Source organism: Pongo abelii, chromosome 16 (genome assembly GCF_028885655.2).
Source record: "Pongo abelii isolate AG06213 chromosome 16, NHGRI_mPonAbe1-v2.0_pri, whole genome shotgun sequence".
NCBI lineage: Eukaryota > Metazoa > Chordata > Mammalia > Primates > Hominidae > Pongo > Pongo abelii.
Window position 1 is genome coordinate 16,704,171 of NC_072001.2, and position 27,835 is coordinate 16,732,005.

The 27,835-nt window shown below is 38.0% G+C and overlaps 1 protein-coding gene across 2 annotated transcripts in view; it reads left to right on the forward strand.

Moving 5' to 3' along the window:
• Positions 1-27,835, forward strand: part of LOC100433836 (golgin subfamily A member 6-like protein 22) — an 87,419-nt gene that overhangs the window by 48,191 nt on the left and 11,393 nt on the right. The window contains exons 5-7 of one of the 2 annotated variants that reach the window (XR_010137319.1): positions 23,090-23,174; positions 25,635-25,779; positions 26,654-26,698. Coding sequence is in view for 1 of the 2 variants with exons in the window: in XM_063716384.1 (XP_063572454.1) it covers positions 26,613-26,705 (93 nt within the window). In the remaining variant the exon portion in view is untranslated. Of the gene's footprint in view, positions 1-23,089; positions 23,175-25,634; positions 26,706-27,835 lie in introns of those variants that run through there. The other variant, XM_063716384.1, reaches the window with a different exon arrangement.

Consider the following 27,835-nt stretch of genomic DNA (forward strand, 5'->3'; position numbering starts at 1 on the left):
AGATGATTGGAAATCAAATTTGAGCAACCATTAAATGTGTTTTCTTCCTCCTTGTGTTTCTTTTAGTATTGAAGCTTTGCATTTTTAAGTAATTGTACATGCATAAGAAGTTGCAGAAAAAGAACACAGAGGCCCCATGTCCTCTTCATCCACTGAAGAGGATGAAAGTCCCACCTTTCCACTAATCTTCCTACACCACCACCACAGAGGGCAGCAGAAGTTTCTCATTACCTCCTGGTGGTGGTAGAAGTCCAGGTACCTAGTGCCTCTGAAGGCACTATAAGGTTGGGGGGTGGGGTAGAAGATGTTATTTTTTGGTGTTGGTGAAATTTCTGGTTTTCCAATAACCCCCTTCTCACACTACTTGAGGAAGGAGTGGGACAGGCACCTCTTATAGTCATGCAAAGTTGGAAGTATTTGCTTTCCACTCAGGCTTTGCTGATGTGTGTATAGATGGAGACACAGGTTTAGGTTTTTCTCATGGCTAGGGTAGGAGTAGAGAAGTATCATTATTGAAAAATTTTACTGCTTGCTAGGATCTTCCTTTCCTGGCCCTTTGTCTAGAGAGGACAAGCTTTTCTTTTTTCTTGGTGTGACTCTTTGCTGTTTCTAGGTTGTAAGTTTCTCCAGTATCCAGTCCAGTTAAAATGAAGTGAAAAGAAACCCCAGTGGAACTCACCTTCATGTAATTCTTCTGGCACAAGGCCTTTAGCATGTCTGCCTTCTTCTCTCCACGTTTTTATGTTGTTTTACAATTTTAGCTGTACATAGCATGAAGAACACTGAGAAGTATTTCTATTACATCTTTCCTAAAACTTGGAATCTCTTTCCCTTTTTGAAACATGTTCTGTATATAAAAATTAACTTTAAAAATATTCTGCATCTTTTATTTTAGTTTCTTTAAAACATTACAGCAATAAAAAGAATGCAATCTTTAGACAAAAAAAATGTTAACTAAGCTCAAGTGAATATTTACTTTAAAATAAAATTCTTCATTTTGCACAGTAATTCACTTTCAAATTTCAATAATCTCTCTCTTAAATATAATACGTGGTACAATTCCTTTGAATGTAAAAATTTACAGGACTTTTCAGGTACCCATCATTCTATAAAAGGATGCATATTTGTATTGAAAATTCTAAGACTGGCACTGGGAAGCTGATTTTAGATACTGTCTTTATTTATTTTTCTTTGAATTTGTATTAATAGTAGAAATTCACAAGTGCCTCACATTCATAACAGTGTTCTTTGTGCTTTGATCTATAGTTGTAATCTTCCCAGGCACTGGAGGCAATGTTGTTTACTCAACATAAAAAAGTAAGGGTCACAGCTTTGCTTGCATTTTCAGCCTGAATATGCTGAGAATATTCTTATAAGACTCTTGGATCATTATTACATCCATTATGCACATAGCTATTACACTAACTTTAATTTGAACTTTGTTTCCAATGATGCAAAAATCCCTGAGTCTGTAGTTAAGCCAGCATAGTCTGAGTGAGTGTAGAGATAAACCCATTATAGGAAAAAATACATTCTTACTACTAAAAGGTCACAGTGTTCCCAGACTCCAGAAAAGGGTGAAAAAAAATACTCGTCTTTTCCCATGAAATGCTGTTTGTCCAGCTTTGATGGTGATGCCAGGCCAGAGCCCCTTCTTCCATTATCTTCTTCTGTCTTCTTTGCTTTAGTCTTTTATCTTCTCTGCCCTGACCCAGACTCCTAACTTCAATACTCTGAGGTCCTTGTAATCGTCATCACTGTTTTGACTTCATGAAAGTTGGAAGACTGACAGCAGTTATTATTCTGCTTCATTTTGGAGGACTTCACCATTTTGGTTTCATCTTGGAGCACTGACAGCAGTTTTCTACTAAGTCCCACTCTGTGCTATTTCAACTTTGAGGTTCTTTAAGGTAGAGCTTTTAAAAATAAATAAATGTTTATCATGTACACAATATAATGTCTTTGCTATACATAAAAATATATATAATATTTAAAATGTTGAGCACATTGATAGCAAAACTTGATGAATCATGCTCACGGAGTCTTTGTCTTTACGCCCCTCAAAGTCAAGCAGAAACAGAAAAAGAGATGAAGTGGAATGAAAATCTTGCTTTGCCATATGAGGTTTAGAATATTTAACTTAGTCTTAAATTTATTTCTCTTACAAGTAGCTGGAAAGATTAGAAATAGGATTTTCAATGTCAGTAAACATTAAGCATGCTGATATCATATTTACATTCCTGATTGTTTTATGTATGTAAACACATATATTGGAAATACATAATATATATAAATACAGTTGACCCTTGAACAACATGGGTTTGAGCTGCACAGTTTCACTTATACATACATATTTTTTCAATAAATATACTGGACAATGTTTTGAAAATTTGCAACATTTTGAAAAAAATTGCAGACAAACTGCACAAAATATAATTTATCAATACAACTTATGAAAAGTTAGGTAGCTCATGAATGCATAAAATATATGTAGATGCTAGTCAATTTTATTATTTACTATCATGAAATACACACAAATTTATTATAAAATGTCAAAATTTATACAAAACTTACAGACCATACATGGCACCATTCACAATGAAGAGAAATGAAAACAAACATAAAAATCCGGTATTAAAACATAATTGCCTAAAATTATAGTACATTTTGTACTACTGTAATGATTTTGTAGCCACCTCCTGTTGCTATTTTGGTGAGTTTGTGTTACAGGCATCCACTAAAAACATGGTGTGGCTCTAGTCAACTTCGAGTGAACAGTTCATCTCTTCGGTAAATTGTGTATTCAAGTAAAAAGTGTTCTCTCACAGTTCTTCTGTTATTTTTCACTGTGTTTAGTGCAATATCATAGACTTTGAATAACACAGGGGACCTATAGGCAGTGCTGCCATTGATGCTAGAAGTGCTCCACAGAAGCATGGAAAATCCATGGCATTACAAGAAAAAGTCGAATTGCTTGGTACATACCAAAGATTGAGGTCTGCAGCTACAGTTGCCCATCATTTCAAATAAATGAAACTAGTGTAAGCACCATTGTCAATGTAAGAAAAAAAACTGCTGCAGCTATGCTAGCAGGTACAGAAACCTTGCACTTTTCATGAAATACATTTTTTATCTCATACCCTTATGCTAGTATAGAAAAATGCAGCTCTTATGTTAGCATAGGATTGTTATAAGGAAAACATACCAATAGACTCTAATATAATTCAAGAAAAAACTAACCATTATATGGAACTTAAATCAAAAGGAAGATGAAGTATCAAAGCTGGAAAATTTATTGCCAGCAAAGGATGGTTTGATAATTTTAGAAAAAAAAGTTTGGCCTAAAAATGTCTACATAACAGGAGAAGCAGCTCCTATCAACCAAAAGGCAGCAGATGAGTACCCAGATGCCATAAAAAATAATTGAAAAGAAAAGGTATCTGCCTGAACAGGTTTTTAATGCAGGTGAAAGGTCATAAGGACTTTTAAGGCTCATTATGCATGGCACTCTATGGAAATAATTTTCAACTCTATGGAAGAGAACCCTGATAGAACATCTGGAAGAATTACACTGTTAAATTTGCCATCATTGTTACAGAAAAGCAATGAAAACCATCAAGGTTGAAACAATAAATTGCTGCTGGAGAAAACCGTATCCAGAAAACGGTGCTTGACTTCACAGGATTTCTGGCAGAGCCAATCTAGGACATAATAAGAGAGATTGTGGATATAGCAAAAAAAGGTGAAGTATGAATGGTTTCAAGATATGAGTCTTGGAGAAATTCAAAAGTTAACAGACACCACACAAGAGGAATTAACAGAAGATTACTTGATAGAGATGAGTGTTTCTAAACTAGTGCCAGATAATGATGATGGGGAAGATGTAAAATAAGCAATGCCAGAAAACAAGTTGACTTTTGACAATCGGTCAAAAGGTTTCCAATTATTCAAGACTGCTTTTGACTTCTCTTACTATAAGGAACCTTCTTTGATATGGGACTGAAACATGATGGAAGACAGATTTTTACCATATAGGAACATTTTTAGAGAAATTAAAAAGCAAAAAAGTCAGAAATTATTATGTATTTTCACAAAGTTGGGCCAACTTTGCCTGCTTCTCCTGACTTCCCTTCTATAGCCTCCACAAATCTGCCTGTGCTACCCATGAGATAGCAAGACCAACCACTCCCCTTCCTCCACCTCAGCCTACTCAATGAGAAAATAAGAATTAATAAATTATGGTGACCAACTTCATAAATAGTAAATATATTTTATCTTTCTTATAATAATAATTTTATATTTTTAGCTTAATTTACTGTTAGAATACAGTACATAATGCATATAACATTTAAAAGATATGTTCATCAAATGTTATGTTACTGGTAAGGCTTCTGGTAAACAGTAGGCTATTAGTTAAGTTTTTCAGGAGACAAAAATTATACACAGATTTTTGCCTTTGTGGGAAATCAGCACCCCTAATCCCCACATTGTTCAAGGGTCAACTGTAATACATAACTCATATAAATATATATATTATATACATAGTAATCCAATACTCAAAAATACTAACCAGGGAAACACGCTTTTCCTGAGAAATTAATATTTTATTAAATTGAAAATATATTGTGTTTTCATTAGTTTTCATTAGTGACTCCTTTTTGTGAGGTCATAATAAAATCCAAAATAAGGTCCATGTGGCAGTGGAACCAGCAATAAAAAATATTTGAATAGCTAGATGAGCACTGAAATATGACACCCAGAAAATATCATGACAGACAATAGCTGGATGTAGAGCGTAGAAAGCAGTCAAGGAGGCAACAGATGACATAGTGGAATTTGGGTAGATTTAGGTGGATGACCAGAAGACTGGAAGACACAATATAGGGAAGTTAAGGCAGACTGTTGTGACAGAAAAACGATAGCTGAAGGTGTCATTCCTACCATGATCATTTAAATTGTAGCAATGGGTTTAAAGCAGGTGTGGTGATTCATGTGACCACATGAAAAATAAAATCCCCTGGGTAACCACATCAAACATACTCCTACACTCTAGGGAACATACGGGGAAGGAAGCTGATGGACAGTAGATCCCTACAGAGGTTATACAGTAGGCTTGTGGAAAGAGCAGATTGTTTTGTTCAAGACAGAATTAATCTTTTATACTTTTGCTTTTCTGCACAACAAGAACATTATTTAGCTACTATGTATAAGCAGTTAAATTTGATTTCTTTGGTTTATAATAACGTTAAGCATGGTGTGTTTTTGTAATTCTAATCCAGTATTTTAAAGATTATTAAAATTATTATCACAGTTGTGATTGTGCATCCCATTTCATTTTTTTTTTATCCTGATACCTACATTCTGACCTCAAGTTTCAATTTTTTTATAAAACTAGGTTTCTTCTTTGCTCTGGTTCTCTATGTTTCTGTTTGGATAATGTGTCCCTTGCATGATTTTGCCTTCTAACTAGAACCTTAAATGGATCTTGGCACAGAAACGTTCGATAGTTTCTCACTGTTATCAGAGAGTACATCTTTATAATTCTGTGTTTCTACAATTCAAAGAGTCATCAGCCTCACTAGTCTCCATTATTTTTTTCTATATAACTCCAGCCATTTCCTGCCCTTGATATCAAATCACTGATGTCTTGCTGGAATAACCTGCTTGATACCACCAAGTAAATGCCATGAGCCTACTGATTAATTCAAATTTCCCATAAGTCCCCATGCATGTCATATCTCAATGATTAGGTCAGGTTCAAAAAGAGTACATATTTTTTTTTCTGCCAAATTCTCCTTAATTAGTACAGGCTCAGTTATAGCTTCTGGTTTTAGCAGGCAGTTATAGCTGCTGGAATGCAGATTTTAAAATATCCTCTCTGGGATATGTTATGTTTGGAGTAATTTCTTTTTCAGATGCCATTCTTGAAATCTATCAAAAGGCTAACTTAGAGATGACTGATTTTATCTACTATGCTACTCCAGTATTTGTCATGCAGAGGAAGTGTGACCATGTGCTTGCTCATATCTTGACTTTCACTGTGTTATTTTATTTGTGGTTTTTTGTTTGTTTTTTGTTTTTGTTTTTTTGTAATTGAGTAACTGGATGAGGGTTGTGGACTTCTATGAAGATCTAGAAATGGCTATCTTATTTTTTTCAGATAAAACTGGATGTGTGAGTTCAAAGGTCTACATTTTGCATTAGGAGGTAGGATATTAGTGTTAACTTTGTTACCAAGGCATATTTTACTTTTTCATTTTTGAGACAGGCTCTGACTCCATTGCCCAGGCTGGAGTGCAGTGGTGGATTATGGCTCAGGCTCACTGAAGCCTCAATCTTCTGGGCTCAAGTGCTCCTCTTACCTCAGCCTCCCAAGTGGCTGGGACCACAGGCTAGTGTCACCATGCCTGATTATTTTTTGTGTTTTTTGTAGAGATGGGGTTTCACCATTTGCCATGGTTAGTCTCGTACTCCTAGGTTCAAGTAATCTGCCCACTCCACCTTCCAAAATGGTGGGATTACAGGTGTAAATTACCCTAAGGCATATTTTTCAATCAAGCTTTTACTTCAGCTTTGCTCTTGGTCTAAAATTTTTGTTCTTTATCTCGATATGCTCTTGTTTGAGAACCTTGTAGGAGATGAATCCTATTTGGTGCATAAACCCAAAACAAAGTAATCTTTAGCAAGACTGCTATATACAGAACACAGCTCTGTGACTGATAGTAATGACACTCAGCAAGTACAAAGTCAAAATGCAGATATAAAAGTAGCAGTTACTAGTAGTGGGATTGATATTTTTGATAGAAGAATGTATCAGAGGCCAAGATTCTAACCAATTTTTTTCTGAATTAATTTTCAGAGAACAGCTGAATTGAACTAGGGAGACATACATTTGTTATGAATAAATCTGGCAGCAGGAATGTGTTCAAACTATGGAGATATGATATACAGTGAATAAATTTGTGGTTAGCAAAATGATGTTACAGTTTTATGATAATAAATTTCTTAGTATCTTGCACAGTGCTGGCGTGAATTAGATATTAAAACTTCCTACTCCCAAATTTAGCAATACATTATTAGAAAATGTTAGTCAATATTTACCAGTATGTATGCCCCAAACATTTTGCAAAGTATGGGAAATGCAAATTTTAAAAGTCATTGTCTTTGCCTAAGGTCTTTCCATTTTATGAGGGAATAACATCAAGAATGGAGAAAGAAGAGCGGACAGTGTTGGATAAAAGTGACATAGAAGTGGAAAAAAGTATGAGGAATAGAAAGTGTACACAAAGCAAGAAATAACAACAGTGATGAGAAGAAAAAGGAAAGAAGCATAGTAGTGAATACTGAAGAGGCGAGAGGATGATGAAAAAGAAGGATAAATAGATGCAAGTGGAGGATCAAGGCAGAAAGGAAAAACAGAGAAAACGTTAAGGGCAAATTAGACCAGAAAGGAGGACTAAAGGGAACAGGACTACAGCCAAATGTTTCTATATCTGCTATAATTAATTCATTACAATAGATGATACATGCTTTTACTCTAATAGGTTTAGTAGTAACTGATTTGAAATTATTAATATATATATAATTTTGAAATTTGTTTTAGAAATATTAAATTGGTGGCAGCAAATAAATGACCACTATGTAGAAAAATAATCGTTAAAATTTAAAAGGATAAATTCTTGACAGAAACCTGCTGCAATAACAATCGCTATCTTATGTAACAAACACAGAACTTCCATTAGCTCCAATTTAAATCAAACTGACATGTTTCACTCAGAATTTGTTATGACTACTAAACGTTCTTGTAAAATTATGTAAGAAATAAATCTTCTTTATGAAATAGCAGTCATATTCCTGAAATAAAATGTAGATACCAGGTTGTTTTACCCACTCCACCCCATTGGAGATTGATAATTAATTATAAAATATGCATACATGCACAATAATGCAATTAGCACATATAAGCATATTACTCTTTATCCCTCACACAGACGTGCACACACACACACACGCACAACCATTCATGCACACACACAGAGTTATTGCATATGGATAATTTTAATTGTTGCTACTCTTTTCAACTGTCATTACCACCCTTGTGTCTTTTTCTTTATGACTAATTGCTCCCCACTGTTAGAATGGAATGAAATCTGATAATCAAAAGAGAAACTTCTTGAGGTTTCTCTCCTACGTTCCCCATATCCCTCAGCAAATTTCATCTTTAGTTTTTTTAAGCTAAGAAAAAAAAGATTAGAGAGCATCTCTGTCTCCTGACTGAAACAACATGCATTCATCATCGTTGCACAGTAAACATGTCGCATTGGTCCAGCCCCAAACATTGCTTATTTGTACAGCCTTGGCCTCTAGCAGTGGGTACAAACTAGGCCCAGGTATGGTTTTGTCCTGTGGATCTAAGTACTTCTGCTGCATTTTCAGAAATTCCAAAGTCTAAAATTGTCTAGTGAAAAGGAAAGACATGCAATCTAAGTCGTTATCTTCAGTAGATTGTCATTTCAGAATATACTAAAGCATGTGCAATGAGTTGTTCGTTAATATCAGGAACTGACAAAGTCTGGAAATGTGCCTAGAAATCAAAATCTATCATAACGCCATTATAAAATATATAAAATAAAGGATCAGGAAGTAACTGCTGCTACAATGAGAAAAATAAATGTCGTTTATGATTGTTTGCTAAGTCTATTTCTGAAATATTTTATGATTATAAAATGATTGACATGCAAATAATTCTCATGATTTTCGGGTAAAAGCTAAAAATTAAATTATATTTATATGACCTGAATCAAGACAGTGGAATAAAACAGTAAATATTCATGAATGTACACATGGAGAGAAATGTATTTTTTTGTTTCCTAAGATTTGACTGTGTTCCCTGAAAACCCAGTGGGTTGTTTTAAACTGGCAAGGAGGAATAATCCAGCTTGTTTATGATGTGGCAGCCCATATCAGCATCCTATTCCACGCAGTCCTTGAAAATCTTGAAAATGAACACATCAGCATTATCATTACCTAAATATACATCCTATGTGAATTTATACAGCTAGAATGTAAGATTAATATGAACAATTCAAAAGCATCCTTCCCTTCCTAGAAATTAATTTATATTACCCTCTTATATTCATATCTTCCATAGTATAGTAAAGGTGCCTTCTCACACTTTTCCCCCTATCTTGAGCTTCTGCCTTCCTTTGTTTTTAAACTAAGTTACTCTCTATTTCCTGAAAATGCCTCCACTTCTAACACTGAGTCTTTACCCACGGAGACCCCAAACCCTTCATATATATTAACTCATCAGTTTTCCTAACATCTGGATACTTCTTACTTCTCTAATCTCCTCAGTCTTCATTCCTTCTCAAGAACCCTACGTGGTTAAAATCTTGCTAGACTGAGTCAGGCATTCTCAAAAGGATGTTATTGTCCACAATGCGGTTATGATTGGCTCTTGAGGGGGAAAATATTCTTTAGAATTACAATAGTTTGGGCCGGGCGCGGTGGCTCACGCCTGTAATCCTAGCGCTTTGGGAGGCCAAGGCGGGCGAGTCACGAGGTCAGGAGATGGAGACCATCCTGGCTAACACGGTGAAAACCCATCTCGACTAAAAATACAAAAAATTAGCCGGTCGTGGTGGCGGGCACCTGTAGTCCCAGCTACTCGGGGCTGAGGCAGGAGAATGGCATGAACCTGGGAGGTGGAGCTTGCAGTGAGCGGAGATGATGCCACTGCACTCCAGCCTGGGTGACAGATTGAGACTCTGTCTCAACAACAACAAAAAAAATTACAACACTTTGGGTCTCCGCAGTTTAACACTATAGGACAAGATCTTCATTGTTAAAATTTAATTTCATGACAGAATGGTGGTGATTTTATAAAAGCATCTAAAAGGGATCCTGGTAGGGAGAGGAGTGATAATAAAAGAAGATTGGGAAACACTGGGCACAATCATCATCCCAGTTGCCCTCAATATATTTGGAAAACTCTGTACCAATACACATGTTGTTGTATCTTGCCCGGACCCCAAATCTATGTTATCCAATGTGGATTTCTGGTTTCCAACATTGTTCCTTTATTGCCATAAACCAAGGAGTGATAACCATAAACCAAGAGCCTCCAATTTCATTCCTGTAACACTGAAGTTATTCCTTTCAAGTCTTCCCTATCATTTCTCAGAGTGTATGTTTTCCCTATTTTTCTTCCTCTTATTTTTCCCCGGCACAAGCAAATAAGTAGCTTTCTATTCTCTATTGAAAATATTGAGTATCTAAAATATGACATATATTTTAATATTCATTTTTATATAATATCTTATTTAACCATCACAACTCTACTGTGATATATACAGTTTGTTCTCCTTAAACAGCTGAGAAATATCCTCAGTGAAATGAAGTAAATAATCCAAGAACATACTGCTATATAATGTTAGAACTTGGACATATAGATCTTCAAACTTGAATATAGGTAGATAGATAGATACCTCTATAGACACATATCTCCACTATATGTATATGTATGTGTGTGTTTGTGTGTGTATATATATATATATATATAAAATATATATATAAAAAATATATATATATAAACTGATTCTATATAACTGATTCCAAAACTTTGCTCTTGAAATATACAGTTATGAGGCAATTACCTAATCTTATTTTTCTCCCCAATTTAGTCAAATTGCTTTAATTTTGATTGAGATCTCTATGCTTTTGGATGTATGTGGCCTAACACATCTCAGGTAGGCAGCCTCCATAGCTCATCTATTCCCTCAGTAACTATGCTGCCGAAATCTTGAACTTCCAGACTTCTCCATCACAACCCAGAGCACACATACACACACAAAATGTATGCTTAGTCTCAGTCTATGTCCTATTCATGGAACAGCCTTTTATCCATTGTTGCTACCTAGAGCCTTCTGACATATTTGGGTCTTGAAGTTTGTCAGCTGGTTGACATACCACACCTCACTTCCCATGTCATTTAACACCTTCCCTTCCCAGGTAGCAAACTCCCTCTTGCTACTTCTTGCTTCTCTTATTATTAAAGAAATATATTGAATTATTTTATAGGATTTATAGTGAAATATTTGTATTTCCTATAATGTAAATAATGTGTACACTTTCCTTTCCATTTTTTAAAAATGCTAATATTGACAGTGGGTTCAAGTGTTAGCCTAATCTTCTGCAGCATTTCTCATAATTTTGGGTAGCCATTGATAATAATTTTTTGTGTCTACAATTTCATTCGTGGTGCAATATGTTGATACTACAATTCTATTAATCTTTTTTTCTTTATCAGCTGGAATTCTTAATTTAAAAAATATTTCATCAATTATTTAGTTGCAGTTGTATAAGAATATTAGGATGAATGCTAGAGTTCTTCCCTTTCTTTCTCAGTTTACAGAATGCATTGGTTACCTAGTATTCACCAAATGTGATTAAGGAATTTTTATTAAGTAAAAAAATTATCACTTTTTATCACTAATTAAGGTCAATCAATTTTTCAGTAACTTCCACTTGTTTTGCTACTAAAATTGCCTCTTCCTAACAATAGAATCCTCTTCCAGTTGTACCATGGGAGTTTTTGATATGAAGTTTTTGAAATCTTCGTTACATTTTTAGGATAATAAGTTGCTTCAGACCAATTCTGTACATTTTTTGCACCGTATCCAGATTTAATCATTTATTTGGGGTCCCTGATTTGTTTTCATGTAAAATGCTACATAAGAGGCTACACTCTGCTTGCCAAGGTCATCAGTGTTACTGGGCTTGTCATTGTTTTTAGGCTTTTTAGAATATGAGGCTTGGAAACATATGGATATAAAAGATAAAATATTTTATGTGTATAATATTTTTTATTGCCAAAGCCAAACTAACAAAATATTACCACCAATAAATGTACTATGGATATTGAAATAGTGATATTTAGTGGTGAGATTTTTTTTCCTTTTGAACCAAGCACTTTTTTACCCACTCCTCCAAAGTCAATCTTTAAACCATTCATTTCCAACATGGGAAAAATTATATTTCTTTTTATTTATATGACAGTGTTATGATGACACATTTATAAAAATGTGAAAATGTTTTAAAAATTAAAATGTTGCAGTCAGCTTTTAATTATCAGAAAGCAGCTTCTTCTTTGGTATATCCTACCTTTGAGAATTATTGAGGAAACTTCTAAATGATTTATTTTATTGGCAAAACTTTCTGAAAATGACACAGACGCAAAAATAAACAAAATCTTTAAACAGAGTTAGCAACCAAGGAGTGTGCATGACAACCAAAGTCAGCGCAATCCCTGCTGACATGTCCTTTGTCCAAACATGAAGGGAATAATTAAGGTGCATATTGATTTCATTGCAAAAAGCAGAATACTATTTTGTGCATCAGACTGCAGCATAAGACTCAGGACCTGTAAAGACCATGCAGAACAACGGGGCCATCTGTAGATGAATGTTTGATGACATTTTTGAAGCACCTGTGATGACATGGGTCGTTCACCCAGACTCCAGCTATCTCACACCCTCACTGGGGTTCAGCTGAGTAACTTTGAAGCAACCCAATGAAGAGCTATTATTGACATTTTCTAAAAATAAGACGTGAGAAAGGAAAGTTTCAACAAACGTCTTCCATTCATTTCAACTCAATAAACATTTTTGAAGGCTCACTAATGTGCACTGTCTTTGCTGCTCTATGCATCTCTCTCATCTATTAAATGTTCATCCTGCTTCAGATTCCTGTCAGATGTATCCTTCATGCTGCTGATACAAGAATGTTTTTCTTTTGAGAAGTGTCTGTTCATGTCCTTCGCCCACTTTTTGATGGGGTTGTTTGTTTTTTTCTTGTAAATTTGTTGGAGTTCATTGTAGATTCTGGATATTAGCCCTTTGTCAGATGAGTAGGTTGCGAAAATTTTCTCCCATTTTGTAGGTTGCCTGTTCACTGTGATGGTAGTTTCTTTTGCTGTGCAGAAGCTCTTTAGTTTAATTAGATCCCATTTGTCAATTTTGGCTTTTGTTGCCATTGCTTTTGGTGTTTTAGACATGAAGTCCTTGCCCATGCCTATGTCCTGAATGGTAATGCCTAGGTTTTCTTCTAGGGTTTTTATGGTTTCAGGTCTAACATTTAAGTCTTTAATCCATCTTGAATTGATTTTTGTATAAGGTGTAAGGAAGGGATCCAGTTTCAGCTTTCTACATATGGCTAGCCAGTTTTCCCAGCACCATTTATTAAATAGGGAATCCTTTCCCCATTTCTTGTTTTTCTCAGGTTTGTCAAAGATCAGATACTTGTAGACATTTATGCAGCCAAAAAACACATGAAAAAATGCTCACCATCACTGGCCATCAGAGAAATGCAAATCAAAACCACAATGAGATACCATCTCACACCAGTTAGAATGGCAATCATTAAAAAGTCAGGAAACAACAGGTGCTGGAGAGGATGTGGAGAAATAGGAACACTTTTACACTGTTGGTGGGATTGTAAACTAGTTCAACCCTTGTGGAAGTCAGTGTGGCGATTCCTCAGGGATCTAGAACTAGAAATTCCATTCGACCCAGCCATCCCATTACTGGGTATATACCCAAAGGACTATAAATCATGCTGCTATAAAGACACATGCACACGTATGTTTATTGCCGCATTATTCACAATAGCAAAGACTTGGAACCAACCCAAATGTCCAACAATGATAGACTGGATTAAGAAAATGTGGCACATATACACCATGGAATACTATGCAGCCATAAAAAAGGATGAGTTCATGTCCTTTGTAGGGACATGGATGAAATTGGAAATCATCATTCTCAGTAAACTATCGCAAGAACAAAAAACCAAACACCGCATATTCTCACTCATAGGTGGGAATTGAACAATGAGAACACATGCACACAGGAAGGGGAACATCACACTTCGGGGACTGTTGTGGGGTGGGGGGAGGGGGGAGGGATAGCATTGAGAGATATACCTAATGCTAGATGACGAGTTGGTGGGTGCAGCGCACTAGCATGGCACATGTATACATATGTAACTTACCTGCACATTGCGCACATGTACCATAAAACCTAAAGTATAATAATAATAATAATAATAATAATAATAAAAAGATTAAAAAAAAAAAAAAAAAAAAAAAAAAAAAAAAAAAGAATGTTTTTCAGACATACTCCTGGTAGGGTCACTTCTCCACCTAAAATCCCCAGGATAAAATTCAATAACTTTAGCAAGATATAAAATGTCATTAATTATTTGTTCCCTCCATCTCCTCTCATCATATCTCCTACTTATCCCCATGCACCTGACATGCAAAGCTATTTATATGTCTTCTGGTGTTATTCTCACCTGAGTCATTTGTGCAATGCTTACATTATAGCCTCTTCCTGAAATGGCCATTCTGTCTTAAATGGATTATATGCTAATTGGCTTTTTGATAACTCACACATTGCCTTCTACACAGAGTCTTCCATGATTTTTCAAGCATGCTTAAATATCTGTGGGTTCTTTCTATTAGAATGTGAGTGATTAAAAGGCAGGAGGCCGGCTCATAAGTCTCTTTGTATAACCACCCCCTACTTCTGCAACAGTACTAGGTAAAATAAAATGTAAAAAAAAATTAATGTTTTATTTAATTACTCAACCAACCCTACAATATATCGAACAGCTGCCATTCCATTAGAGTCCTGGGTATCTCAAAGACTTACTCAACATCTCCGTTTCAAGGGGATGTGAAAGAGAACATTTCTTAGTAGAAAGCTTTGTAATTATTTGAAAAGCAAACAAAGAAAATGAAGCACAAAATGGATTACATGGAGTAGTTTTATACTTGTCAGAAAGAAGATTGATTTCTGAATCTTCAGAGTGGCAGTTCATTATTTTATTGATTTCTAGTATAAGTGAGATATCCAAATATAAAAGCAAATAACAAAGGGATTCCATAAACAGATAAATATTATATTTGCATTGACAGTCTTCATTGTCTCATTGCTTTTGAGGGTGCCAAGACATAATCCAGGCTGTCTTCCTACTCAAGCCACTGGAAAAGCACTAGACCTGGAGATGTAGGTGACTCCCAAAGTGAAATAGCTGAATAATAGCAGAAACTGAAAACATCCCTCGGTTTCTGAACTATTAATCCACTGTGCATTTTACTAGAGTAAGGGCTATCAAATTATAAATAATATATATCACAGTAAAACACCTTCATTAAATATTTTGTTTCACAATAAAAAAATTCATTATTGACCAGCATTTAATTTTAGATTCAAAATTCATAAAAATATTAGGTTATACTTTTCTTTTTTGGATAGATATTTAATACCTATTTTTAATTTTTTCAAATTGAATTATGTTTTAGACCTTGTATGAACAGCTTTATAGTTATTTACAAGAGGTAGCCTATTTGATGGTCCAGTTCAGAAAGCTGCGTTTAACTTACAGCACTGAGTAAGGTTAGTATGTTACAAACAAAATTAATGAGGGGAGAATGGAGCAACCAACTTTTTATATAAGAAAATAGGATTATTTGAAGAGAAGTAAAAAATCAAATACAAATGATCAAAAATGTCACAATAAAGAAGATTTGAGACAGAAGAAAATGGAAATGAGAGACATTGTGATGTTCAATACTGATTATAAATATTAAATAGAGAAGATATAAAAAATGATATTGATATATATACTATGGCCTGAATGTTTGTGCTCCCTCAAATTTCATATTAAGTGTAAATTAGGTACTAAAACTCATATAGATATGGTATTAGGAGGTGAGGTCTTTGGGAGGTGAAAGAACCTCTTATGTAATTAGTGCACTTATAAAACAGGCCCAGGAAAGCTCCTTTGTTCCTTCCACCTCATGAGGACACAGGGAGAAGGCATTATCTGTGAGAAAATGGGCCCTCACCAGATGCTGCACATGCCTGCGCCTTGATTTTGGATTTCCCAGCTCCCAGGACTGTGAGAAATACATTTCTGTCGTTTATAAGCCACCCAGTCACCCAGCTGATGTATTTTGTTACAGCAGCTTGACTAGGCTGCAACAATCTGGTAAAAACATAAGAAATTATTTTTATCTCTGAAGGAATTTTTTTTTTTTTTTTGAGACGGAGTCTCACTCTTTCACCCAGGCTGGAGTGCAGTGGCGAGATCTCGGCTCTCTGCAAGCTCCGCCCGCTGGGTTCACGCCATTCTCCTGCCTCAGCCTCCCGAGTAGCTGGGAATACAGGTGCCCGCCACTACCCCTGGCTAATTTTCTGAAGGGACAGACATCCACAAGAGGCTCTCCCCTGACGATGCAGATTTTGTGGATGTCCCCCACACCTACATGCATTCCTTCAGCTTGAGCACTGGTATTTACATGCCCAGGGGCCACATTGACGTCTATCCCAATGGGGGTGACTTCCAGCCAGGCTGTAGACTCAATGATGTCCTGAGATCAATTGCATATGGAAGGGAGTTCCCTCTTTTCTGCTTTGTGTTTGACTCAGTTTATCCCATTTCCTTCTAAATCAGCCAGAGCCTTTAGTGCCGCAGGCACTATTTGTTCATTATTCTCACCTCTCACCACAGTGGCCCTCCAACACTGTGTTTAATGTATATCGTTGTCCTCCAAGACTAACTGACCTAGTCGTTCCTGCCCTGGTTTCTCATGCTTTAAGGTTGCAGTTGTTATTAGTTGTTTTCTTTCTTTCTTTCCTTTTTTTTTTTTTTTTGAGAGAGAGAGTTTTGCTCTTTTTGCCCAGGCTGGAGTGCAATGGTACAATCCTGGCTCACTGCAACCTCCACCTCCCTGGTTCAAATGATTCTCTTGCCTCAGCCTCCCGAGTAGCTGGGACTACAGGCACGTGCCACCATGCCCAGCTAATTTTGTATTTTTGGTAGAGATGGGGTTTCACCATGTTGGCCAGGCGGGTTTCAAACTCCTGAGCTCAGGTGATCTTCCCACCTCGGCCTCCCAAAGTGCTGAGTTTACAGGCATGAGCCACTGTGCCTGGCCGATTAATTTCTTTTTATGACAAAAGGAATACACACATTTGTTGAAAGAGAAATCAAGCATTATAGACTTGCATAAAGCAAAAGTGCACTCCCGCTCCCACCTCTACTTCCTCTCTTCAGATGTAGCCAGTATGAATGCTTTTGCGTGTATCCTTCTAGTCTTCTTTCTTTGCAAATTTATTTGCATTTGCATGCAAATTTTCCCCCAAATCACATTGTTCTGCAACTTTCTTTATTTTTATTTTTTTCAGCTTCATTTTTTTCTGTAATAATATATTATGGATACTCTTTTTCTTTTCTTTTCTTTTTTTAAAACACAGAATCTTTTTTTGTTGCTGTTGTCGTTGTTTTGTTTTTGTTTTTGTTTTGTTTTGAGATAGATTTTCACTCATTGCCCAGGCTGAAGTGCAATGGCACGACCTCGGCTAACTGCAACCTTTGCCTCCCAGGTTCAAGCAATTCTCTTGCATCAGCCTCCCGAGTAGCTGGGATTACAGGCACCCACCACCACACCTGGCTAATCCCAAAGTGCTGGGATTACAGGCGTGAGTCACTGTGCCCGGCCACATCCTCTTTCTTTCTTGAGACAGGGTCTTGCTCTGTCACCCAAGCTGGAGAACAGTGGCACAATCATAGCTCACTGCAGCCTCAACCTCATGGACCCAAATGATCCTCCCACCTCAGCCTCCCAAGTAGCAGAGACCATAGGTGTGCACCATCATGTCTGGCTACATTTTTTATTTTTGTAGAGATGTGATCTCACTATGTTGCCCAGGCTGGTCTCAGACTCCTGAGCTTAAGCCATTTTCTCACCTGGGCCTCCCAAAGTGCTGGGATTACAGGTGTGAGCCACCATGCCTGGCCTTGGTATTCTTAATAATATGTCTTGGAGATTGTTTCATATCATTATATTTAGAGCTACCTCAGTCTTTCAACAACTGCATATAATTTCATTGCATGAATGCATCATAATTTATCTGGCCCTTATAAGTGGACATTTAGGGTTTTAAAAAATCTTTTTCAGTTATGAACAGTGCTACAATGAATGCCTTGTCATATTTTTAAGATGAGTTTTAGAGCCAACGTACTAGAAGATGGAAGGAAGCATGTTTCTCACCCATTCCATTTCAGACTTCATTTTTAGGGGAAATTGTGCTATTTGGAGAACCACATTTGGCTTAGAGGTTCAGGAGTACTTGGATCCTACCCTGGTGTAACTCTTCCCTCCCCTACGTCTGGGCCGATGAGAGATGGAGAAAAAAAGCAAGAACCCTCATTCTTAGAGGGGCTGAAAGCCTAAAGCCGTGCTCTCTGGAGGACACCCCTTCCCCTAAGCCAGGGCTTCTCTTTGACGTTTGGGACTAGATAGACCTTTGTTCTGAGGGCTGTCCCATGCATTGGAGCATGTTTAGTAGCATCTCTGGTCTCGACCCACTAGATACCAGCAGCACCTTCTCCCTAGTTGTGACAGTGTCTCCTGGCTGAGATCTACTGCTCTAACCCAACGTGGACCTCAGAATCGTACCACCCACAGGCTGGCACAGGGCAGGAGCCTGAGGCACCAGAAGTGCTTGGCCCAGAATAGAAGTGGAAGTGAGATGACCAGGCTTAGCACAGCAGGATCAGCCTGTCCTGCCAAAGCAGGCTCATGGAGACAGGGGTACTCCTGAGGGCCCCAAGTGCACAGCCTTTTCATGGTGGTGCCCCCCACCCCGCCCATTGGCAAACGTGGCCCCACGACACCCTGGAATCTATCCAAACATATAGTGACCTCTGCAGGAAGGATGGGTGGGAAGCCTGGGAAGATCTTGAGGCTATATTCATGCATGCGCAGAGTGAACCAATGCACCCGCCGACCACGGGTGGCCTCCATCAGAATGGAGACAGTAGATGTGAACTTTGCTTCCACCTCAGGGTCTAAGGACAAAGCTGCTGGAGCTGGCATTTTTTCCCCCACACTTCTGGATCAGGCTGTTTTTGAGTCCATGATCAGCCTGCATTTCTTTAATTAACTTGAACCAGGGGTGATAGATAATCTATACCCTTTTTCCTTGGATGGTTGGTCTTCACTTTTCCCCTGGTTGGCTCCTAGGAATTATGTAATTTTTGGTATTCATCTGATTTGTTGCTGCGGGACACCAAAAGGGAGGAACTTGGCACTCAGACATCAAGGTGAATGTCACAAACAGAGGCCAGTGGAGGGTGGAGGCTCCCAGGGGAGGCACGGGGTCCAGATCACAATGTCAGGCTTAGGCTTTCTGATAAAGCTCCCGGTTGTCTTGTGATGGGGGAGGGGAGAGCTGAAATCAGGATTGTGAGCTGTGACTGAAATATCTGCAGCAGCTCCAGGTAAGAGAGGCCCAAGACCTAGGATGGCAACAAAATCTCCCAAGATCTAGCCAGCCAAGCAAGCCTCTATTTTCTTCATGTTCTTCCCAATCCATAAAGATCACAGCTTTTGCCAGCCATAATCCCCGCCTATAATCGCAGTACTTTGGGAGGCCAAGGCAGGAGGATTGCTTGAGCCCGGGAGTTTGAGACCAACCTGGGTAACATGCGAGACCCCATTTCTACAATAAAAAATACAAAAATTAGCTGGGTGTGGTGGCATGCACGTATAGTCCCAGCTACTCAGGAGGCTGAGGTGGGAAGATTGCTTGAGCCCAGGAGGCAGAGGTTGCAGTGAGCTAGATCACACAACTGCACTCCAGCCTGGGTGGCAGAGTGAGACCCTGTCATAAACAAAAACAAAAATAAAAACAAAGAAAAAAAACCCCACAGCACACAGCTTTTAAAGAGATGGAGTGACAAAGATCACACAACAAAGAGTTAACAAAAGAACTGGGTTGTAGGGCTGGGCAGCAATTGAAGCTGTTTTTCCTCCCAGATGATTGGACGCCTCACCTTTTAGGGATGAGGGGTCCTCAGGGGCAGGGTCTGGGTATGAGTAGGAGAGAAGCCTCCTTCAAAACCAACTTTCAGAGAGTTGGATGCTTTTTCTTTTTGAGATGGAGTTTTGCTCTGTTGCCCAGGCTGCAGTGCAATGGTGTGATCTAGGCTCACTGCAACCTCTGCCTGCTGGGTTCAAGTGATTCTCCTTCCTCAGCCTCCTGAGTAGCTGGGATTACAGACACACCACCATGCCTGGCTAATTTTTTATTTTTAGTAGAGATGGGGTTTCACCATGTTGGTCAGGCTGGTCTCAAACTCCTTACCTCAGATGATCTGCCCGCCTCGGCCTTCCAAAGTACTGGGATTACAGGCATGAGCCACAATGCCCGGCCAGAGTTGGATGCTTTTTGGAGAGGAATGAATTTGGATTAGGCATTCACATTTATTTATGCCCTTACATGTTAAAGAAGGTGAAACTGAGGCCAGGTGCAGTGGCTCACACCTGTAATCCCAGCACTTTGGGAGGCTGAGTCGGGTGGATCACGAGGTCAGGAGATCGAGACCACCCTGGCTAACATGGTGAAACTCCATCTTTACTAAAAATACAAAAAAAATTTAGCCTGGCGTGGTGGTGGGCACCTGTAGTCGCAGCTAATTGGGAGGCTGAGACAGGAGAATGGCGTGAACCCAGGAGGCAGAGCTTACAGTGAGAGGAGATCACGCCACTGCACTCCAGCCTGAGTGACAGAGCAAGGCTCTGTCTCGAAAAAACCAAACAAAACAAAAAACTCAAGCAAATTCGATCTGAGGAAAAGCCCAGTTCTCAGTGATGAGGATTCTGATCTTGACTTTGATATCAACAAATTGGAACAGCAGAGCAAGGTGCAAAGCAAAGGACATGGAAAACCAAGAGAAAAGTCCATAGTAGATGAGAAATTCTTCCAACTCTCTGAAATGGAGGCCTATTTAGAAAACAGAGAAAAAGAAGAGGAATGAAAAGATGATGATGAGGTGGCAGATACTGATTTTTCTGAAGATACTGATTCTGATGAAGATGAAGGGGGACTGTTTGGAAGTAAAAAACTTCAGGTAAAGTTTTGAGAGAGGAGAGAGCACTTTCCTCCTCCTCAAATTAGCTTTTGTTCTGTTTTTCTAGGAGAGATGTAATTGTGGTTAGAAGATTTGAAGCTAAGAAATGTTGTGCTCTATCTTATCAGTTATAAATGAATCTGTACTTCCATTCAGTTTGTGTTCCAGTTGTTCTTATAACAGTTTTATGGTAATGTTTTTAGTTGCCAATTTCACCTAATAACTATTTTTGGTTTGTAGTGTTATTAAGTTAGAAAGTAATGTAGACATACAGTATACACACAAATATATATGCATGTGTTAATGATGTATTTTTCTATTCCTAGTTAATAGTTTTAAAAACTTTTTATTTTTGTCAGATAAAAGTTCCAGAAATATGAAGTACAAAGATTTTTTTGATCCAGTTGAAAGTGATGAAGACATAGCAAGTGATCACGATGATGATCTGGTTCAAACAAGATGATGAAATTGCTGAAGAAGCAGCAGAAGAACTAAGCATTTCTGAAATGTATTTAGAACCATCCTTTACATTGTTAGCTGGAATTGCCCAATCATGTATTGGTACTTGTGGTTTTCACATATGTTTGTTTTAAGAAGTTAGATTCTCTCCTATCAGATATTCTCAAGATAGCCAGAGGAAAGTCTGGATTTAAAGGGACATTAGAGATCATTTAATGAAGAAAAATATTACTGGCAGTAGCAATCAAACCTTTCTTACCAGGAACTTTGATTTGGTTTTGTGCCCAAAATATCCTGTTATTTTTGTGAGATAGGAGGTTTGTATTATAGATTGATGAATAATTTATTTTCTATATATTGGACACTTTTTGTTCTGTTTCTTACATAGCATGTCACTTAAATGATACCTTCTCTTCCTCCATACCTGAATGATTTTGGAAGTTCTGAGCATTTGGTGGCATTAGGCATATAAAAAAAGAACTTTATTAAGGGAAAATATGTTTCCTTTTGTTTTTCTAATGGAAAGCAGTATTTTTTTTTTGTAAGAGTTTTGGTAGTGCAGGGATGGAGATGATGACCTGGAAGAAAGTGAAGACAGTAAACAAGGTAAAGAAAGCTGGAAAAGAGTGACCTTTGCTTCACCAGATGATGAGGCAACTGAAGATGCAGGTGTTTTAAATGTAAAGAAAAATTCTGATGAAGATAAATCCTCTTTTCAAAAAAGACAGGAAAAGGTAGTTAGGAATTTGAGGAATTTTTAATATGCTTGACATGATTGTGGAACTCACAGACTACTAACAAATCTTCTCTATTTTTCTTTTTTTTTTTTTTTTTTGAGATGGAGTCTTGCTCTATCACCCAGGCTGGAGTGCAATGGCACGATCTTGGCTCACTGCAGCCTCCGCCTCCTGATTTCAAGTGATTCTCCTTCAGCCTCTTGAGTAGCTGAGATTAGAGGTGCATGCCACCAAGCCTGGCTAATTTTTATATTTTTAGAAGACAAGGGGTTTCACCGTGTTGGCCAGGCTGGTCTTGAACTCCTGACCTCAGGTGATCCTCCTGCCTTGGCCTCCCAAAGTGCTGAGGATACAGGTGTGAGCCACTGTGCCCCAGCCTTCCCTATTTTTCTTGTGGTAACTAGTAACCATCCTTTGAAAACAAATATGTTGGCCAGGTGTGGTGGCTTACACCTGTAATCCTAGCATTTTGGTAGTCTGAAGCAGGAGGATCGCTTGAGCTCAGGAGTTCAAGACCAGCCTGGGCAACATAGTGAGAACTTGTCTCTACAAAAAATACAAAAATTAGTGGGACACGGTGGTGTATGCCTGTAGTCCAGCTACTCAGGTAGCTGAGGCAGGAGGATCACTTCAGCCCAGGAGTTCAGTGCTGCAGTGAGCTATGATCACATCACTCTCTCCAGCCTGGGTGGTGGAGCAAGATCCTGTCTTCAAACAAACAAAGAAACAGAAAACTGAAAGTCTTGCTGCTACTCTCTAATGCAAAAGCACAGTATATAGAGTTGCCATATGGAAAGCATGTGATTTGCAAAAATCAGTGCCCGCATTACCCAGCCTATAGCTTTCAACTTGGGGCCTGTGTGTAAAATGATTGTTTCTTTTCTGTCTCCCTTATGTCTTTATATGCATAGCATATCTCTCCTGACAAAGCTGTCCTGAGAACCTCTTCTTGTAACTGTTTTGACTGCTCCGGAGGATGCCGCCTACGTCTTTAAGGTGCTCCACAGATTTTGATGAGTTCCAAATAGTCATAATTTTAATTAATACCATGAAAAAGATATCTTCCAAAGTATGTCATGATTTCAGACAAGTGAAATTTCATTTAATTTTAGTAGATGTAGTCCGGCTCCAATAATTGGGCTATATTATTTATCCAATCTTAAAATTTTATTATAATAAAAATGAGAATCGCGCCAGGCACAGTAGCTCACACTTGTAATTCCAGCACTTTGGGAGGCTGAGGAGGGAGGATTGCTTGAGCCCAGGAGTTCGAGACCAGCCTGGACAACATGGTGAAACCCCATCTCCACTAAAAGTGTAAAAAATTAGCTGAGTGTGGTAGCGTGAGCCTATAGTCTCTGCCACTCGAGAGGCTGATAGGGGATGATCACTTGAGTCCAGGAGTTCAAGGCCACACTGAGCTATGACTGGACTATGGCACTCCAGCCTGGGCAACAGAGCTGGAGAATAAGCAAATAAATGATACCAAGAATATCAAAAGAATTATTTTTAAAATCTGTGAATCTAAGTTAAATTCATCATTGTCAGATTGTCCCTGGAAGATAAATTCTAAAGGAGAAAAAGAAACATAAAGTATCAATGAGATAGTGTCCTCCCATCCTGCTCCTCCCACCCTCCCCCACAAAAAAGAAAGAAAGGTTTGGTTTCGCTATGAAATTATATCAGAGCTTCAAGCAAAGTTTTCAGTAAATCACAAGTAATTTATTGCAATTTCCACATATAAAGAATAAAGTAGAACTTTCAAACTTTTTTCTTTTGAAACTGTTAGAGCATGAAAACCCAAACCTGACAAAGGTACCTGACAAACAGAGCATTAAAACCCACACACTCTCTCATTCATGACTAGTGATGCAAACGTAGCACAGTGGGAAAATTATGCCACACAACCACATGAGCCTTATTCTCTTGAATCACTATTAGAAGATCTGGTATGATTCCTGCTGGCAAGATGTTAAGGAGAGAATACACGGTTCCATCCATATATGTTAGAAAGACCTTTGATAAAATTCAATATTTATTTCTAATTTTTTTTTACTCCTAGTGGATTATAAATACATCTATCCAAAAGCTGCCATCATGCATGATGGGTGAAATTCTAAAAACATCCCTTTAAGATCAGGAATAAGACAAAATGTCCAGTATTACTGTTACCGCTGTTAATTAACATTAACAGTTAATAACCAAATAAGCCAGTGCAGCTACAAAAGATAAAGATAAGAGATTAGGAAAACTGCTGGGAGCAGTGGTTCTCACCTGTAATCCCAGCACTTTGGGAGCTCAGGAGCTCCCAGCACTTGAGCTCAGGAGTTTGAGACCAGCCTGGGCAACATAGTGAGACCTCATCTCTGTAAAAAAAATACAAAATTATCTGGGTGTGTTACATGTGCCTGTGGTCCCAGCTACTTGGGAGTCTGAGGTGAGAGACTGCTTGAGCCTGGGAGGCAGATGTTGCAATGAGCTGAGATTGTGCAGCTGTACTCCAACCTGGGCAACAGAGTGAGACTCTGTCTCAAAAAAAAAAAAAAAAAAAAAAAAGATTAGGGATACTAAAATGAAAACACTAGTGTTTGGAGAGAAAACTGAATGGATAAACTGAATTGACATTAGGAAAATAAGAGCATTCTGTCAGATAGCTGAAAAAGCTGGTATTTATACACTGAAGTCATAATTGTTGTCTTTTAGAAGTTAGAGATAATAGGAATTTGAGTTTAGAGTTAAAAGGGTCAACCTCCATCAAATACTAATTCTAATCAAAGAATTACATAGGCGGGAATGATGGCTCATGCCTGTAATCCCAGCCCTTTGGGAGGCTGAGGCAGGCAGATCACAAGGTCAGGAGATCGAGACGAGACCATCCTGGCTAACACGGTGAAACCCCATCTCTACTAAAAATACTAAAAATTAGCCAGGCGTGGTGGCGGGTGCCTGTAGTCCCAGCTACTCAGGAGGCTGAGGCAGGAGAATGGCATGAACCCAGGAGATGGAGCTTGCAGTGAGCCGAGATCACGCCACTGCACTCCAGCCTGGGCGACAGAGTGAGAGACTGTACCTCAAAAACTAAAACAAAAACAAAAACAACAATTACTTAACTTTAGGATGCTCTAATAATCAGAATTGATAGTGGTTTCTGAACAGATAAATCACTTGAATAGAAGAGAACCCAGAAATAAACCCAAATGCTTCTGGGGGAGTGTAGTATATTATAAACATGACATTTTAAACCAATGAGGAAAAGAAATCATTTGCAGCTCACCCCACCATAGGCAGCAGGAATAGGAAGTTATTGGCAGAATAAAAAGATGGTAAGAACAGAACAGAATTGTAGAACAGTACATTTCTTGCTTCCCCATTTTTCAAAGTATTTTTTGCTTTTTCACAAATGTAAGTGTAATTTTGTTTTCTAAATGAATACTAATTCTTTTTTCTCTTTCTTAGATGAATGACAAAAATTACATCTTTAGAAAAAGAGTTGTAGAAAAAAGCCTTGGCTGCGTGTGGGGGAAGTGACAACACAGAAGAGACCAGAGAAGAGCCTCCTGGAGGAGAGCTGCGCTTTGACCATGCTGTCCGGATGGGTGTGGTGCGCTCTTCTGCAGAGTGTTCACTTCTCTGCTTTTTCTATGGTCCCATTTCATAGAAAGATTTGGGGTGACGTTTCTTTCCCTCAACTTTTTATTTTAAAAACTTGCAAACACAGAAAAGTTGATAAAATCATGCAGTGAACATATGTATGCTATTCAACTGGATTCACTAGTTAACGTTTTGTCATATTTGTTTTCTCTCTTCCACGTATGGAAGATTGTATATGTGCCCTTCTTCCCCCTGAATGATTTCAAAGTAAGTTGGCAGTATCAGAGCATTTCACTGTTAAGTACTTTTGCAGATATCATCTAAGAACCAGGACATTCTCCTATATAATCACAATGCCATTAATCCACCCAAAAATTTTAACATCAATACACTAATGATATCTAATGTATGGATTATAATCAGCTTTCTGGCAGTAATCTGTTTAGAAGGCTTGCATCCTGTCACTGTCCACCGATTAAATTTTGAACTCTAACTTGAAACCCTGGTCATCTCATTGCCTTCTTTCTTATACCCATTAAATCCAAAGGAGCTCTCATTTTATTTCTACAGAAAAGAGAATGGAAAAGAGGGGAAGAGTCCCTAGTACCTTGGATAAAGTATGAGCACTTACTACCATATGTATTCTAGTTCTGTAGTTTTCAAACTTCAGGGAGCATCTCAAGGCTTATTAAAGCACAGATAGCTGTCCTTCCCCACTCTCTGATTCAGGAGGTGTGAGGCTGGCCCAGGAATTTGCATGTCTAACAAGTTCCCACATGTTGCTGATGCTGAGGATCTAAGGAATACAATGCGTGAACCCGTGGTTTAGTGGATATCCACCTAATGAATACATGTTGTATTTCCTTTTGCACGTGTGATTACAGAGGAAACACCTTTCAACTGGAAGATATCATTAAACAGAGGATAACAGATCAGGTCAGTAAGAATTAAATTTAACTTAATTGAAATGTCACTCAAAAGTTTAGAAATAATATGACAGGCCAGACACAGTGGCTCATGCCTGTAATCCCAGCACTTTGAGATGCCAAGGCAGATGGATCACTTGAGGTCAGGAGTTCAAGACCAGCCTGTCCAAGATGGGAAAACTCCCTCTCTACTAAAAATAGAAAAATTAGCTGGGCATGGTGGTGCATGCCTATAGTCCCAGGTACTCAGGAGGCTGAGGCAGGGGAATTGCTTGAACTCGGGATATGGAGGTTGCAGTGAGCTGAGATGCGCCACTGCACTCCAACCTGGGCAACAGAGTGAGACTCCATCTCAAAATAAATAAATAAGATAAAAATAAAAATAAAGGGAAGATGGGGCAGCTTTGTGTACTGCATGTCCCGAAAATGGGCTGATTTCTCTCAAGAGGCAGGGATTTAAGCTCTGTAGCCTACATGGGATACATACAGGAGAAAAAAGAAGAAAAAGAAAAGAAATGTAAATATAAATAAACGAAAATAACACTTCTCCATGATTATAAAGGAAATCACATTGTTTTTGTAATAATTTGGATGACAAAATATAAAGAAAAATCTTTAATTTTGCCACTCAAAACATTCCGGTTTGTTGCTTTTCACACTTTTTATGCTACAAACATTTTAAAAAGTAGAATCATAGTACATGGTCTTTTGTCACTTACTATATTTTAAGCATGTTTCTATGGGAGAAATATATCCTGGCATCATCACTTTTAATCGCTGGGTGTATGGTAAGTGAATGATTGCCACCCCAGAGGTGAATTTCCTTCTATATATATTTTAATGGACTCGAGTGAGGATTTTTACACTGAATTCATAGAAGTAGAATTTCTAGAGGAAAATAGTATAAAACAGTTTTAGGATTTTTAAAAGAAATGTTGAAATCATCCTATAGGAAAATTGGTTGGGTTTATACTCCCACCAACAGGGACAGAGCTCCAGGTTCCCCCTTCCATTTGTCATCTTCACTGGTCTTTAAGCAGAAAATCTCATTGTTTTCATTACCTTTCTTTGATTTCTAGCGCTTTTGAATCTTTTTCATTTGCTTATTGGCCATCTTTATTCTTGTGGGAGGTGCCGGTT